This window comes from Corythoichthys intestinalis, chromosome 12, assembly GCF_030265065.1.
Source record: "Corythoichthys intestinalis isolate RoL2023-P3 chromosome 12, ASM3026506v1, whole genome shotgun sequence".
NCBI classification, from domain to species: Eukaryota; Metazoa; Chordata; class Actinopteri; order Syngnathiformes; family Syngnathidae; genus Corythoichthys; species Corythoichthys intestinalis.
This window is the reverse complement of record NC_080406.1, coordinates 53,908,077-53,925,772: the sequence shown is the minus strand read 5'-3', so window position 1 is coordinate 53,925,772 and position 17,696 is coordinate 53,908,077. Positions and strand designations below refer to the sequence as shown.

General features: G+C 40.9%; 1 protein-coding gene across 1 annotated transcript in view; it reads left to right on the top strand.

Annotated features, from left to right (window-relative positions):
- The window catches only part of itgb5 (integrin, beta 5), a 106,992-nt gene that overhangs the window by 42,416 nt on the left and 46,880 nt on the right, over window positions 1-17,696 (top strand). The window contains exon 9 of the mRNA XM_057851917.1: window positions 6,070-6,204. Coding sequence (XP_057707900.1) covers window positions 6,070-6,204 — 135 coding nt within the window. The remainder of the gene's footprint in view (window positions 1-6,069; window positions 6,205-17,696) is intronic.

Sequence of the window (17,696 nt, the reverse complement as noted above, 5' to 3'; positions counted from 1 at the left end):
TCTCTCTTGAACAGATTTTGAATACCGAATGTTGTGACTTGTGAGCATTTACTGCAACAGTCTGAACTCTGATATTAATTTTGCTGCTAGTTTTCAAAACATATCAGACTTTCCCTTGTGTGTTTTTGCCGCGTGGGAGTTTGATTCACTCCCTGTCTCAGCCAGATGATGTTTTCTGGCCTTTGGGCGGTAGAATGGGACGGGTGGGGTGTGTGTTTCTGGAGCTTGAAGGAAGCACTTTTGACTCATTACCTTATTAACATTCCAGCTGCCAAACTGCATCCCTCGCAAAGCCTCGGCCAAAAGCCATGCAAATGCAGGACGTGGTTGCATAACCGCCTTATTTATCTTCGAGGCAGACGGTGGCTCAAAGCTAGTTCTGGCTGTGAGCGTGTGAAGGGTCAACTGAGCCCACACGGAGGCCACATTTGCAAATGATGCGACACTGCAAAGGACATGTTGTTTTTACAATGTTATAATCAGGGGTGCACATTATTTTTTTGCCCAGGTTCTCAGAGGAGGACCTGGAGATGTGACTTGGTCATCATTGAGTTTGAGAGCCGACCCGATAAAATTATGACAAGCTTTACTTAGAGCCAATTACGTTTAATTAATTATATTAACAATTAACGCTTGATTAACATCAACTGGCACAATAAAATTGCCGTTACTTTGAAGTGAAATGTAAAGAATCATATGCGGCTCCCACATTAACTCCAAGCCTTTGTAAAAGTGGGATGTCCTCCTCATAAGAGCTCATTGAACGTGCATGTTTAGCTTTGTGAAATGCGAGCAAAACACGTTTGTCAGTGCATGGCGCTGTTCTTCATTAACTTTATTCCGCCACTTGTCAATAGGGCGAGTGGGGTCCTGTCTGACATCGATAGTTTGCTTGATTGCCACATGTTCTGTTTTTTTTCGTGCTTTTCAAAGTTTGGATGGCTGAAATTCTTTGACCCTACATAAAATGCGCTGCTCTTATCAGTGACATTGGGATTCTCACGGCAAATTTTGCACCACATTTCCGTGCGAGCATCATTTGCTTCTTGCCATGGTACCTCCTGCAGCCACTTTTCAGCAAAAGTCCTTTTTTTTGGTACCTCCGGTGACGTCTCGGTCGTCTGTCTGTCTTTTGACGGGGGTGGGGGAGCACGGAAATAATTACTCAGTGGGGCCTGCCTCTTTGACATTTTGAGAAGTGATTTTCTCGTGTCCACCGCAAATACAGTGGTCAGCCATCGGTACGCAAAAGCGTATGGAAGCCGTTGAGGGCCAGTGCGTTTGTCTACGTCCAGTACGCATGCGCGCATGCTGACCACTTATGTGCACCCTTGGTTATAATGACCTTATACAGTGGGGAGAACAAGTATTTGATACACTGTTGAAGTTCGCCCCCCCCGGTCCAGACGCACCCGGGGGACAGCACCAACCAAAACAAGTGCCGCTCGGCTGACGCTGCCCCGCGTGCGCCCGCCGGGAAGGCCGAATCTCGCGCGTCCTCTTATTTTAACCCTTTGTACTGACACTCCATGTTTCAAAAGCTTGAAGAACACTCACCGAAAACAGGTTGACAATTTATTCGTCGACAATGGTAAAAACAAGGCAAAAAACAGACGACGGAGGGACAATTCTGGATCCAAAACAAGGCTCCATCCCAGCTGTATCGTCATTTGAACATTTAGCTTTCAGATTTCCCGGTTCTCAATCACTCACTGTTGCTGTAGTCTATCGCCCACCAAAAAACTGTCCCTCATTTCTGTCTGACTTCACCAATTTGGTCACCCAGCTGTCCTCCATGTCCCCGTCCATTCTGCTCCTCGGAGATTTCAATATCCACGTCGACTACCCCACAGACAAATTTTCATCTGACTTTTTGGACATCTTAAACTGCCTCAATCTCACCCAACATATCACTTCACCCACACACAAACATGGCCACATTCTGGACCTGGTTTGCTCCACACCCTCCCTCACCATCCATAACCTGTCATTGACTGACCTCAAAATATCTGATCATCTGGCCATAACCCTGGACATTTGTATCCCTACCCCCACTAACAACCACGCACGAACAATAACCTTCCGTAATCTGAAATCACTCCCTCCCGATTCTTTCTTCTCCGCCTTATCTGATGCCATTACCAGCTCTTCCCTCCCCTCAGACTCTACTGCTTTGGATCTAGTCAACTTCTACAACCACGCACTCTCCTCCTGCCTCAACCGATTAGCCCCTCTCAAAACAGCAACAGTCTCCTTCTCAACCTCTGCCCCTTGGTATTCCCCGGATCTCCACATTTTTAAGAAGCAACGCAGACAACTTGAACGCCTCTACAGAAAAATCGGTCTCACAGTTCATGCCCAAGCCTACAAACACATTGTCAATATTTACAACTCTGCACTCAAAACGCCCGTTCCAATTTCTATTCTCAAATTATTCACTCTAACTCTTCCAACCCCCGTACCTTATTCTCCACTTTCGCAAAACTCACCAAACCCAAGGACAATATCACTGCCTTATTCACAACAGACAAATGCAATAACTTTCTGTCATCTTTTCATGTAAAAATCCAAACGATAAACAGTACACTTGCATCCACTTCCTTCAGTTCTCCTTCCTCAGATCTTAACAGTCCACCTCTAACATCTCACAGCTTTCCCTCCTTTTCTCCTCTTGCTCCCTCTGACATCTTCAAACTCAAACTCATCTCAACCATGAATTTCTCCAGCTGCATTCTCGACCCCATACCATCTTCTCTTCTTAAAACCTGTATTCCCACTCTCATTCCTCTTATCATTAACATCATAAACACCTCTCTCACCACTGGCTCAGTCCCCTCCCCACTCAAACTCGCCACCATCACACTCCTCCTGAAAAAACCTGGCCTTAACCCCGACAACCTGGATAATTTCAGACCCATTTTCAATCTCCCACTTCTCTCAAAAATTCTGGAACGATCCGTCATAACCCAACTTCAGCACCATCTCCACTCCTCCCATATGTTATAAACATTTCAATCAGGATTCCGCGCACACCATAGTACTGAAACAGCTCTCATCAAAGTAACCAATGATCTTCTCCTTGCCGCTGACTCTGGTTCCATCTCCATCCTCCTCCTCCTCGACCTTTCTGCTGCATTTGACACCATTGACCACAACATCCTCCTCCACCGTCTTCAGTCAATAGGGATATCTAGCACTGCACTCCTCTGGTTCACCTCCTATCTCTCCGATCGTCACCACTTCGTCTCCATCAATAACCATAAATCCCACACCTCTCCAGTGACCCATGGTGTCCCCCAAGGTTCGGTCCTCGGCCCCCTCCTCTTCATAATCTACATGCTTCCCCTCAGTCAAATCATTCGCCACCATGGACTCCATTTCCACTGCTATGCAGATGACACTCAACTTTACATTTCATCTAAATCCATCACCCCTGTCATTCTCTCTAAAATCTCAAACTGCCTGTCCGACATAAAAACCTGGATGGACAATAACTTTCTCAAACTCAACAGTAACAAAACAGAACTTCTCATCACCGGACCCAAAGCTCTTCTCCCCTCTGTACAGAACCTCACTCTCCTCATTGATGGTCACCCTGTCACCCCCTCCACCTCCGTACGCAATCTTGGCATCATAATGGACTCACCACTGTCATACCAATCACACATCAGCCACCTCACTAAAATCTCCTTCTTTCATCTCCGCAACATCGCCTGCATCCGTCCCTCCCTCTCCCAAGCCACAGCTGAAATACTCATTCACGCCTTTATCACATCCAGACTCGACTACTGCAATAGCCTCCTCTATGGTCTTCAATCTTCTCATCTCCAAAAGCTGCAATACGTCCAGAACTCTGCCGCCCGCCTCCTCACCCACACCCGCCCCAGAGAGCACATCACCCCCATCCTCCAACAGCTTCACTGGCTTCCAATCTCATACCGGATTCAGTACAAACTCCTCCTCCTCACCTACAAGTCCCTCCATAACCTGGCCCCTTCCTACCTCACTGACCTTCTACAACAGCACTGTCCCTCCCGCCGCCTACGTTCTGCCGACTCTAATCTCCTCACACCCATCACTCGCACCAAGCTCCGAACCTTTGGGGACCGAGCCTTCGCCACTGCTGCTCCCTCACTCTGGAACTCACTCCCAAAACCCATCAGGAACTCGGACTCATTACAAAACTTCAAATCACTCCTAAAAACCCACCTGTTCAAACTAGCTTTTCCCACCTCTTAATTCTTAATTCTGTCTTTGTGTTATGTTATGTAAAGCGTCTTTGAGTGTCCAAAAAAGCGCTATATAAGTTTGAGGTATTATTATTATTATTACATGTTTCCGAGCAGAAAAAAATCTGTCTTATCTCAGTGTCCAGTCTTTATAAAGTCTTTGCTGACGCGGGTCATGTTGAGGGCGTGTCTGAAGGTGGGTCTGGGCGTTGCTTTTTGGTCTTCCCCTTGGTGGCCGGTTTTAGGCGGCTTAGGTTCGTGCGCGGATTGGGACGCCCGCTATCAACTTTGCTGTCCGGGCTGGTTGTACTTGTTTTAGGACAAAGCGCTTTGTCCTTGGAGTTTGCTGGGAGAGCTGATTGCACGAGTTGGTGCGTCAATCTTGTGATAAGACGGCATTGTGTATCTCTTCTATTTCTTCTCATTAAACTATGGTGTGCTATTTATTTTATATTAGTAGTGTAGTCCTACCGTAAATATGAAAATTATACTATTTCCTGATTAATTATATTACGTGTGTTAGAATAATGCAAACAGTTAGACGGTGCCAACCTGTACCATATGTATGTGTTAGACTATATATGTGTTAGACTAATGCAGACAATTATATGGTGTGCGCGATGACGATATCTTTTCCCCTTTGCAGTGTATCAAATACATGTTGGCTGTGAGCCAGCAGTGTTAGCGAGATAGTGTCGCCAGCGTGTTGCTTCTCGCCGTGTTTTAATGATCACAAAAGGACTAAGGTTCTTCACATTATTCGGTAGTAAACTTTAGGTCTTCATAACCGAAAACCGATAATAAATTTCTAACTATTTTCAGAGGAATTTTCGGTCACGCTATAGTATATCTATATATGGCAGAAAACACTCAGGTTACTTGAAGCTCCGCTCTGGGACCGCCAATTTGGCCAAATTTCAAAATTGTCCTATATCCATGTGAGACACATCATTGGAAAGCTTAAAATCTCAATTTTATGGGGGAGGAAACCCTAAACCCTAATTCAAGGTGAGAGCATGAGAGAGAGCATAATTAAAGACACTATGATTTTAACGAGATATTATCGTGTACTTACATTGTTTCGATCCAAAAATTCTTTGTAGCATGTCTCACTGAGTGTCAAGACACAGCTGTGAATGGCGACAGCCGGAATTTTGGGGGATTGTATGGGTGAAACACGGTAATATAACAAGGGTTGCAATGCAGAAATAGCAGACATCAAGGAGTGGTGGTGATTTTATTTTTTAAATATTTTTACTTTTAAATGATTTATTTATTTATTTATTTTTAATTCAATTTTTCTTTATTTTGATCGATTATTTATAATCTAAAATATCCGGGAAAATGTGACAGTAACATAAAAGATACAATAAAGTGATAGTTATGAGGTAGATATCTGTGACCTATTTACAGACACCATTTTTTTCATTGTGACTTGATTTGTTTAAAAGTTTAAAATATGCGAGTGAATAATTTTATAAAGTCCTTTTTTTTTTTAAACTAAAAATTAGACATAAAAGAAATCAAATTCTTTGTCTTTACACTTATTAAAAAAGTTGCTTTCCACTGAAATACATAGGTCTTGCGCTTTAAGTCTTAACTGTCATGTTAATACCAACCACTTTTACAATTTCTGTTATGGCAGTTGGGCTTAAATGTGTTGCTAAGATGTAATAATATAATAATGTGCAGGTGCAGAGCATGTGGTTTTCCTACGTCCATAAAAACTGTAACTTACAAGGGGTAAAACCTTTACTCATGTTTGCCATGTTCCCCTCAACTGTTTTATAATGCTTGTATAGCTTGGTTATACAAATTTGCTGCTGTAATTCCCTTGTAGAACATCCGCTCCAAAGTGGAATTGACAGTGTGGGACCAACCCGAGGACCTCAGCCTGTCCTTCACCGCTACTTGCCAGGATGGCAAGCCACTGCCTGGCCTCAGGAAATGCTCAGACTTAAAAATAGGTGACACGGTGAGTCTGTGCTCCTCTTTGTGATTGTTTTTTTTATTCACCCCCACCACCACCAACACACACACTTCATCCATGCAAAGTGCTTTGGCAGCCACTTTGAAGCTTCTTTTGGTTTAGTTAGGAATGAAATTACCATTATGTGCTGGGTAGATTTTGACCAACATTTTCTTGGGAAAAAACTTAGTTGGAACCATCATCATGCATGAGATCATATGATTCTTTATCTAAGAGCATTGAAAGCCAGGGACATAATTATTATATCAGAATGCCAACAAATCCACCTGATAAGTGTTATTTCCCATTATAGTTAATATTTTATTGATTTAATGGGCTGTAATTCTGTTTAGTTATGTCACAAGAAACTAAGAAAAGGTTGCAAACTCAGAAGGCTAAGGAAAACATTTCCAGCATTTTTCCCCCTTACTTTTAATTAAAACCTGGGATGCACTTAATGTATTGCTTTCGTCTTAGCTAAATGAAAAGGAATGAATATATATGAGATGGGGTTCTTAGACAAACACTGCATAACCTTTGCTCTCTCTTGAATCCACTTCCTGTCTGTTGAAATCAAGCCAAGCAGTAGCTTCCCACTACAGTGTTCGCTTGCTGTTGCCACGGAGACTATATAAGCATGCATAATAATGAAAATCTGAGCCTAAGACACTTTTTGAAGAGAAGGAACATTTGACTCCAGAGGGAACTGATTAACTGCATTTCCCCGCAATTTTACTTGGCAGGGGTAGTTCTTTGCTCTTGAATCGAAGTAATCGCTTGAGGTCTTCAACCGTAATTTGAGTTATTTTACATAAATGTTGCATTGGATCCATCTGTCAACACTTGAAAATGCCTTGCGTGAAGTCATGAAAGAAATGATATGACTTAATGTTAGCAGGGAAGTTGTTTTGACTGTGATTTCATAATCTGAGGTGGCTCGCGCCTGAAATCAAGTCTTCTAATTCCTTCTGTTTGGAATATTTGCTATCATTCAATGAACGTTTTCCATTGGAATCAAGGATGAGTGGAGTAAATTCTTTCATATACTTGTACCAATCATAAAACGGTCTTCAACCCATAGACTGAGCATTTTCTGTGAAATTAGGGGTTGATTTTTCTATGAGTTAAATGTATAAATTAAAAAAAAAAAACATGCCTTATTGTACATCTTTTTATGCCTAAATCATCAAAGGATTATGTCATGAACTTTTTGCCAAAATATTTACATTTTTGAAAGTGTCATAACTTGTGTTGCACCGATACCATTTTTTGGCCCTGCAAGCAAAATAAATGAAGATATTACTATCAAAGCACTTGTAATTGCAATCATTTGGGGTGCCAATACTTTTGGCCAGCAGTGTATAATGCTCTCAGTGCGTTAGCTTTTGGTTGCCTCATTTGCTAGCTTTTAGCCACATATTATACAGATTGGACTTGGTTGTAGGTTCCTCTTCTGGCTCAACAGGTGACCATTTCTCCGTAAAAAAAGCTGCCCAAAAACGTCGCTGCACACAGCCAACAGCAGCTAACACTACTGTTTACATAGACTGACGCTGGGCTGCTATAGGTGTGCAAGCACCTCAGTAATGGCAGCCGACCATTAGAGGGAGATGTACACAAATCTCTACTCGGATTAGTCAAGAGGCACAGGCTAAATTGCGGTCGTTAAAACAAAGTACATGTACTACCCGGGTTACGAAGTACTGGACTTACGTGATTTCCACTTTACGATGCCGGAGTCTCGTCTGACATTTTGTCTCCAGTAGTTGTTGTTTTTTTCTCTAAATAATGTTGACTTTTGTTTTGTGATGCATGCTTTTATTTTGGTCCAGGAAGAATAGGGCAGGTAGTACTTCCACACGCGAGGAAGAGCGCGTGTACACACAAAGAAGAACAAATTTGTGCACATGAAAAAGGGCGCACTGCACCCACGAGGAAGAGCGCACTTGCTCCCAAAAAGAAGTCGTGCAGCTGAGTGAGAGGGGAAAGATTACAGCTGCTAGCCTGCTTGCATATTTAATACCTTTTGTACTGTTTATTGTGCATTTTCAATTGTGGTCAAATACTTGAGGCGAGTTTTTGTGAATGTTTTTGATGATGTGCGGACGCTAACTGATACATTATAATCATTTGTGTGGATTATTATTGCTATATAAACAGCTAGTCATAAACACAAATTTGAATTGCTGTTATTGACGATGAAACTGATTTAATTTCATTTTTATTTTAGTTTCATTCTGCAAGTGTTGATGTCATGAGCAGCTGAATAAAGTCTGCAAACCACATGGATGTCTGACACCATCATTTTGGAGCTTAGCTCACTGTCTGGCTAGGACTTAGCTCCAGCGTCTTGCCGAGGATGGAACAATGACGTATAATATGTTTTTCAATAGTTATTGTGATTTAGGGGTTATTTAGGTATATTTAAAGGGTTAATTTGGGTTATGTCGCGACTCGCCGGTGTAGGAACGGAACTTGTTTGTAACCCGGGGACTACCTGTATTTATTATTTCTATGCAGCTCGGTAGCAAATGTGCCACGGATCGGTACTGATCCACAGCCCGGTGGTTGGGGATCATTGTCCTCGTGTGTACACCCATAATTGGAGGTCTTTGTCTTGTCTCCGTGATGCTTGTAGAATGCTAATTACTGTGTGGTCTTTATTCCTTCTCTGTGCTAGGCCATCTCATTAAAATGCATTGTGAGACCTTTATCTTTTGAAAATATTTGGGAGCAGCTTGGTACAATTTGGAATTCTGCCCTCAAAAGCTCTGTTCGCTTTTCTTGCCTTTATTTTCTAGGGGACTGTGTTGGAATGGCAGTAGCTAGTGGTGAGGGCTTCAGACAGGGGATTTGGGCTGACATTGTTTCAGCATGGCACCAATGAATAGAAGGGGTCTTCCTAAAGAGTTGGGGTCATATCTTTTATGCAGACAAATGAAAGGAGTTTGCAGGCAAGAGCAAAGTCTTCCCGGGTGTATCTCACTCGCTTCGTCTGTGTGTGCCCGCCATGAGGTGGGATGCTGCATGTCAATGGCCTCATACAAAAGTAAGCTGAATGAGTGAAGAAATTGGCAGGAAGAGGAATTCCTTCCAGGACATCGGTAGTTAAGCAAATGTTCTCTCACCATAAGATTGAAAGTGACCGCAGTCCTATTTTGTTGTCTATCTGGCATTTTTTGTTGTGGTTGCTTTTTTAAAAATCATTGTTTTGACAAATTTGACAACTTGTGCAAGATATATTCCTCTTAATTCATTTGGAAATTATAGTTTTTTAACTTTCCGACTAGGTAGATCAATCTAAGCGACAAGCTCTGTGTCTTTCATGTTGAATGCTTTGAAAAGCCAATATCTGCATTTCCCCCCCCCAAGCCCCCTTTTGCGGCACACCGCCCGTTTAACTGATCAAAACACTTCAAATTGTTCCAAAAGTTCATGCGATGCAGACTGTCTTTGGATTTGGCCCCTAACATTTACAATTGCGGCAAAAATGCGGGTTTTTCCAACCCCAAAAAAGCCCCATTCCTTTCCAGTGGCAAAACATTTACATCTTCAAACTTCAAAATGTATCTCAGCCTACATTTTTGATCTGATTCAAATAATTTACACGTCAAAAAATTCAGAAAACAATGGCACACAGTTTTTGTCTAAAACTAAAATTTGACAAAAAACATTTTTTGATATTTCAATGGCCCTATTCATTAACAATGAGGGGGGGAAATGACACGATCTCAACAGATGAGACCCAAAAAAAAAAAAAAAAAACCCAAAATGTGCATGAAGTTACCCAAAATCAACAGGAAGTGACTTGTAAGTGCCCAAAAATAACTCATTGCCCACCAGATAGACTTCCAACTCATTTAAAATGGGAGAGTTGGCTGTAAATGACTTTCTTCAGTTCTGTTGATGGCGCTGGACATCCAATCCATTTTGACTGAAGTCTAGCCGCGTCAATGGCAGCCTAATCGGTGGAACTGCCGTGAGACGTTTTCATTGACATTTTATGCCCTATGGGTTTTGGCAAAGACAAAACAGTTGAATTGTTAAGAAGAGGAAAATGAATTTCGGATGTAAGAAAGTGATCCATGTTTGTGTCCAATAATATATTGAATATGATGACATATATAAAAATGGACACTTGTCGTTTTTTCCACCTTTATGATACTTGACGTACTAATTTGAACTCTTGCCACGCTCATCCCAATCTCTCATTGAATTAATTAGCTAACGGTTGTATTAGACTCTGGAACTCTAATCTTATCAAGACATTGTGTGTGATCGCAAATTAGTGGAAAGTATCAGTGTACAAAAACAAAACAAAAAAATGACTTAAAGGCAGGCTTGATTGAATAGCGCCAAAAACTATTTAGGCATTAACTACAACATACTTGAAGATTCTGAGCAGTCCGTGCAGGTGGAACATGATTTTGAGTACAGTTTCCCAGCAAAGTTTGAGTTCCAATCCTATTCTTTAAAGTTCAAATGTTCCTGTTAGTAGCTCCATATTTACTTTACTTTTTTCTTTTTGTATGTAGAAATGACACAATGCTTTCATATGGATTAGGGTGAGACCATTTTCTATAAAGGTTGATCTAGGGCTGTGTGATTTTAAAATGAAAATTGGAGATCGGAATTTAAAAAAGTGTAATCTAGATAAGGCTACAACAACTAATCAATTAAAATCGATCCATAATTTAGTTGCCAACAAATTTGATAATCGATTTTTGCCGGCAGCTTTGAGCAGTCCTATTTGGGTCCTTGTCTGTGTGTAATGCGAGGCTCCAGTGATTGGAGCAAGAGAGAGTTCACTGCTACACTCAGTTTGGGTTGCTGGATCAATAATACTGTTTTACGAAGTGTCGAGAGTTAGATTGTCTTTTGTGTTGTTTGATCCAGTGTACCTTTGTCTCAGAGGTGAGTAAATGAAGCAAATTTTATTGTATGTATTTGTCAGGGAACGCGAGGGTTGTGGACCCTAATGCAGGGGAAGAGAGGCGAGGCAGACAGGCGGTGCAAAAATGTTCAAATTAACACCAACCAAAAAACAGAATACAAACAAAACGAACTGGGATCAAAAAACTAAGGCAAAAAAAGACTGGTATCACACAACCTAAAAGGTAAGAAGCAGGACAAGGGCACAGGGAATCGCGGGACTCAAACACAGACATAAACAGGAACAATGTCGCCATAAATACTCAACAAAAACAGGAAGCTTATATAAGCATAGACAAGGGGTATGAGACAACAGGGACAGGTGGGTGACACGGGAGGAAGCAGATTGAATGATACACAAGGAGCAGGCACAACAGGTGAAATCAATGGGCAATCACAGGAATAAGTCACACGGGGAGAAAACAAACACAAAACCTAACAGTATTCTTTGTTGGTGAGATGTTACTACTGAACATGGAGCGCTAAGCTATTTAGCAATTATGCTAATCGGTGTCTCAATTGTCAGTTAGTATTGTGTTGTGGATCTGGACATTTGCAGTTGAGTTATTGTTAGATAGTAAAATTGTCTCATTTCTTTTTATAAAGAAACCGAACACATAAACTCATTCATATCACAGCTTAGTCTCCTTTCAATAAAAACTCCCATTCAAACTGTAAATTATCACACAAGAGAGTGTGCTTTAAAATTGGATTTGGATTGTATTTATGAACAATTGTTTGATAAAGAAAACTGATTCATTATAGTCTGCCTCCTCCTTACTCGATTTCGATGTTTGTTTAACGAAAATGAATGAATCATTGACACAATTTATATCAGCACCTTGACCACAAGAAAAAAAATGTCAATCAGCAGTACTTTTTTTTTTTTTTTGAATGAACAGGTCTTTTGTCTGATTTGTGTACTGACAAATTCATTTTACGATTTTTCTCAGAACATTTATAAAGTTTAACAAGTTTCATGTACATAACACAGTACAGTTGCAGACTACATTTAAATCAGGAAACTGTAGTTATAAAATAGTATAAAATGTTATTTTTGAAGGAAATAGTCCAAGTGCCTAAATCAAGTTCAAGTGAAATTGTGAAGGTAATTGAAAAAAAGTGACATTTATCCAATTGATCGATTAATTGTTTGATTATTCATCCGATTAATTAATTATAAAAAATAATTGTTAGTTACCGCCCTACTAGATGATCAGACGTGTCATTTTTAAACGACTATGCATATGCTAACTGACTAGTTTAGTAAGTTGTGAACAGTCCCTCAAGAAGAGTCCAATGTTGATGTTGTCTTAAGCAGTTTATTACACTCCAGGTGAGGTAAACTGTCAATGTAACACGCATAACAGAAAATTTCACATATTGTGCACTAAAACACATTATATATTTCATATTTTGAACACCTGCCATCTTAATGACAATATACAAAGAAGATGCCATGTGCACAAACTACGTTTAAAAAAAAAAAAAAGTTTAAAAAATTAGATGGAAAGAATCAATACTATAACAAATACACTATATTGGGGAAAAAATGTATATATTTTGCCAGATTGTGCAACCCTAGGTTTAACCATTCTTGTCCTTTTTAATACACTGGTCCTTTTTTCACCTCCACTGGCTGAATGGTGTACAATTTTCCCACTGTATTCACTCATCTCCTTTACTACGACTACTACAACTATTTCCTGCGTGTTTCCCCTTACTCGACTTTTGACAACCCCCTCAGTTGTCCTGATGACAGTCATGAAGCCATGAAGTCCCCCGCGCGATTCACATTTACACTAAATTTAATTGTGTGCCTCACTCATTAGCTCATTAAGGATACGGAGGCGGGTAGGAAAGGAATGTTTTGTCGGCGCCTTGTGACGTAACCACTTCCTGTTTAGCTCGTGCTGGTGGACCATTCTGCCACACTCAGGACGTCAGGAGACAGTGGTGAAGATGTGTACTTTAACAACTTCCAGGATATGACTTTGGACTTCCCACCATGAATGACATGATCACATTGGGTTGGGTGACTTCTTCCTTCCTCTGAGCAATCAAAACTGCACTTTGTTGACTGACTGATTGAACCACACCTACTGGAATCAACATTATATCACAAGGTCATGCGCAGGTCACCGTGTGTGTCTGTGTGTGTGTGCACGCTTGTACGGGCATGGCAACTGTGTTTACAACTTTGAATGAAACACATTGATTATCTTATGTATTTAGGAACCAAAGATTGAATTTTATTGTTCTGATGCCACCGTTTACTAACCCAGTTGGACAGTGAAATGCTGTGCAGTTAAAAAAAAAAAAAAAAACCTTACAAAGATTGTGTAATTATCCTCAATTTTTACTGACATTCAGAAAGGTATTTAATTAGAGTGCGTATGACATCAAAAAGCATGTTTATTTCATATTTAACGTGGTGCTTTTTGCTCCTGGATAAAATGGACCACTTGGATGTGTGTGGAAACGATCGTTTTATATATTCAATTTTTGAATCCTGCGCCATGAAAATGAGTGACTTCCGGCTTCAGTCTCAGGTTTAGGACGAACGCGAATTTGACGTCACCTGGGTCAGCATCTCACAATACAGCATTGCTTTATAGCATGCAGATGGACTGCGGATTCAGCTGATTTTGCGGATTAATGTGTTTATTTTATGCATCACGCCAGCCAAACGGCTGCAGGCTTTTGTAGCGGCACCAGAGAGAGGCGTGTGAGCCTTTTTTGGGTTTCACAAAGTTTCCGTTCACCCCGAGATCGACCAAGACAAGTCTCTGACAACTGTGGGACCATTGGACTTACGAGGAAGTGAGTTAAAATCGTGTTTTGTATTATGTCAAATTCTACGATCATGGAAAATGTTTTAATACGGAGGTGGCTTGCATTTTGTTGCTAACAATGGTCCTTGTCCACCGAGAATGCCAATTGGCCGACGACTGGCGTTTTGTCGCACATCACCCCCGCCGGGAGAGGGCTGTACTCGGCTTATTGCCCTCTTCGTGTGCCCGGTGTTCTGTCAAATTTTCAACCCCATCAGAAATTGCAACTTTGTGTTAAAAATGGCCACGAATACAGCGATTACAAAGTAAACACTACAAACTTTCTTTAAATAAAGGACTATTTACTGACGTTTGATCATGGACTGACATGTAGAAAAGTTATTCTCAGACACAACCTGCCATGTTAGCTGCACAACAGCTGCAGCCGCTCTTGTATGACTTCCTTACTGTTCTTCGCCGTGTAGTAAAGCATTACTTAACGCCATATTCAGGTTGACCATGTGGCAGCTACGCGCTCCTCCGACGTCAGCCGGTTTGTCTGGCGGTCATTGTCCAGCTGCTTCACCGCAAACGAGCCCTCTGCCCGCAGCAGGGGAACGACGAGCTCTAACTTGCTCGCCGCCGGGCGTGTTGCAGATTGGCAAAGACAATTGACAACCCCGCCGCCGTGTGAAATGATCAGGGCTAGTTTTGTTTTTTTCGCTCTGAAGACTTAGAAACATCACTCGGTTCGGGTTAGCACGTCTGCTAGCAGTCACACCTCTTGGTTTGTTTTGTTTACATTCTCTGAAGCCGGGGCAGGCAAATGACAAAAGTCCGACTAACTACTGTTGCATACAATATCGTTTGGGAGGTGCTACAGTAGGGGTGAAGTCGACAGTTTTGACCATTATGGAGTAATTTTGCCATGTTGTACTGAATAAATGCATTTTTATTATTTCATATTCCATTTAGCACAGACTGTTATTTGTCATGATCATACCATTTATTTAGCTATTGGGGAAAAATACTTCGATAAAAAGAATATCCTGTAAAAATATTAGATGTAAACAGTGAAATTTTGCGACTCTCTTCATCGCAATTTCCTTGCTCTTAATAATTCCCTCTCAATGAGCGGAATTGTAAATCAGACCCTGCCGACGTCATCCTCCTTTTGGGGATGCTAGAGCCCTATAATGGTAGGCATGTCTAAATGGCGGATTAAAAGACTAATTTCTCGTCATCTGCGCTTTGCCAAATTGTTGTACAGTAGGGAGAACAAGTATTTGATACACTGACGATTTTGCTGGTTTTCCCACTTGCAAAGCATGTAGAGGTCTGTAATTTGTATCATAAGTTCTCTTCAACTGTGAGGGACGGAATCTAATACAAAAAAAAAAAAACAGAAAATCACGTTGTATGATTTTTAAATAATAAATTTGCATTTAATTGCATGAAATAAGCATTTGATACATCACAAAAATCGAACTTAATATTTGGTACAGAAACCTTTGTTTGCTATTACAGATACCAAACGTTTACTGTAGTCCTTGACAAGGTTTGCACACACTGCAGCAGGGATTTTGGCCACTCCTCCATGCAGATCTTCTCCAGAGCCTTCAGGTTTCGGGGCTGCTGCCTGGCAATACAGACTTTCAGCTCCCTCGATAGATTTTCTATCGGGTTCAGATCTGGTGACTGGCTAGGCCACTCCAGGACCTTAAGATGCTTCTTACGGAGCCACTCTTTAGTTGCCTTGGCTGTGTGCTTTGGTTCGTTGTCATGGTGGAAGACCCAGCCACAACCCATCTTTAGGGCTCTCACTGAAGGAAGGAGGTTGTCAGCCAAGATCTGGCGATACATAGCCCCATCCATCCTCCCCTCAATACGGTGCAGTCGTCCTGTACCCTTGGCAGAGAAGCAGCCCCAAAAAATGATGTTTCCTCCTCCATGTTTCACGGTTGGGATGGTGTTCTTGGAGTTGTACTCATCCTTCTTTTCAATTTTGGTCTCATCCGACCACATGACCTTCTCCCATTGCTCCTCTGGATCATCCAGATGGTCAGTGGCAAACTTCAGACCTGTCTGGACATGCACTGGCTTCAGCAGCGGGACCTTGCGTACACTGCAGGATTTTAATCCATGACTGCGTAATGTGTTTACGATGGTTTTCTTCGAGACTGTGGTTCCAGCTCTCTTCAGGTCATTGACCAGGTCCTGCCGTGTAGTTCTGGGCTGGTCCCTCACCTTCCTCATGATCAGTGATGCCCCACGAGGTGAGATCTTGCATGGAGCCCCAGAACAAGGCAGATTGACAGTAAACTTGAACTTCTTCCATTTTTTTAATAATCGCTCCAACAGTTGTTACCTTCTCACCAAGCTGCTTGCTTATTTTCCTGTAGCCCATCCCAGCCTTGTGCAGGTCTATCATTTTATCCCTGATGTCCTTACACAGCTCTTTGGTCTTGGCCATTGTGGAGAGGTTGGAATTTGTTTGAGCATGTGAACAGGTGTCTTTTATACAGGTAACAAGTTCAAACAGGTGCAGTTACGTCCGGTAATTAGTGGAGAACAGGAGGGGTTCTTAAAAAAGAACTAAGAGCTGAAATATTTACTAGTTGGTAATGTATCAAATACTTATTTCATGCAGTTAAATACAAATTTATTATTTAAAAATTAGACAATGTGATTTTCTGGATTTTTGTATTAGATTCCGTCCCTCACAGTTGAAGAGAACTATGATACAAATTACAGATCTCTACATGGCTTGCAAGTGGGAAACCAGCAAAATCGGCAGTGTATCAAATACTTGTTCTCCCCACTGTATATAGTTGAATCGTCTCAAAATATGATTCTAATTCACATAATAATGCTATTTAAGACTTTTTTTTTTTTTTTTTTATCCTGTGGTACGCACTTTGAAGGAGCAACATGCAAGATTAGCACTACAAATAATCATGAAATGACCCTAACATTTCAGTAAATGTTATAAAACCAATTTTTTTCTTAAATACTTCTCAGGTCTCAGTTGTTAAGACTAGATTTTCCTATTTTAAATGCCGATACTCCCTTTTAGTTATTATTATTATTATTGTTTTGATTGTGGGTCTTTTTTTTTTTTTTATGGTGCCATTTGGACACTAACAGAGGGGACATTTTGTGCTAAAGTTAGTCTTCAGCCTAGCTTTGCTAGCATAATAGCTAAAATGACTGGATACTTGATGAAAAATCTATAATTTTACAATTAAACGTTTTGAAATAATTCAGTTCAATTGTTTTCTTTGAGATATACTGTAGTTTTAACAGAGTGAACACATTATAATCACACACAAACACAACAGAGTGGACAGTGACACTGGGGATAAACAGAAAAACTTTTTTTTAAAAAAATGAAATATATTTTAATTTACAGCACGTATCTGAACTTTTTACTCCATTATTACTCAAATTGTCGCCTGCGTTACATGTTACTTTTGTTTGTTTGTTTTTCTGTCATTATGAATTGATAGTTTTGTTTTATGCCTCCGGTGCAATTGGGAAGCCCCGTGCAACTATACCATGATGAGCACTAGAGGCAGCAACACGAGTACAAGCAAGATTAGACAGGTGAACAAGATATTGGACAGTTAAAAACCAACAGTGAGAGCAGCGCACCTTGAAATGGGTGCTGCACGCTCTTGTACAGTGGGTGTGGGTATGCACCTGATAGTTGCTTGCAATCCGCTATCAAACTAAATTTTTTTTTTTTTTTTTTTTTTAAATCTTGTTAAGCTTCTGTTTACAGTGCAGTCA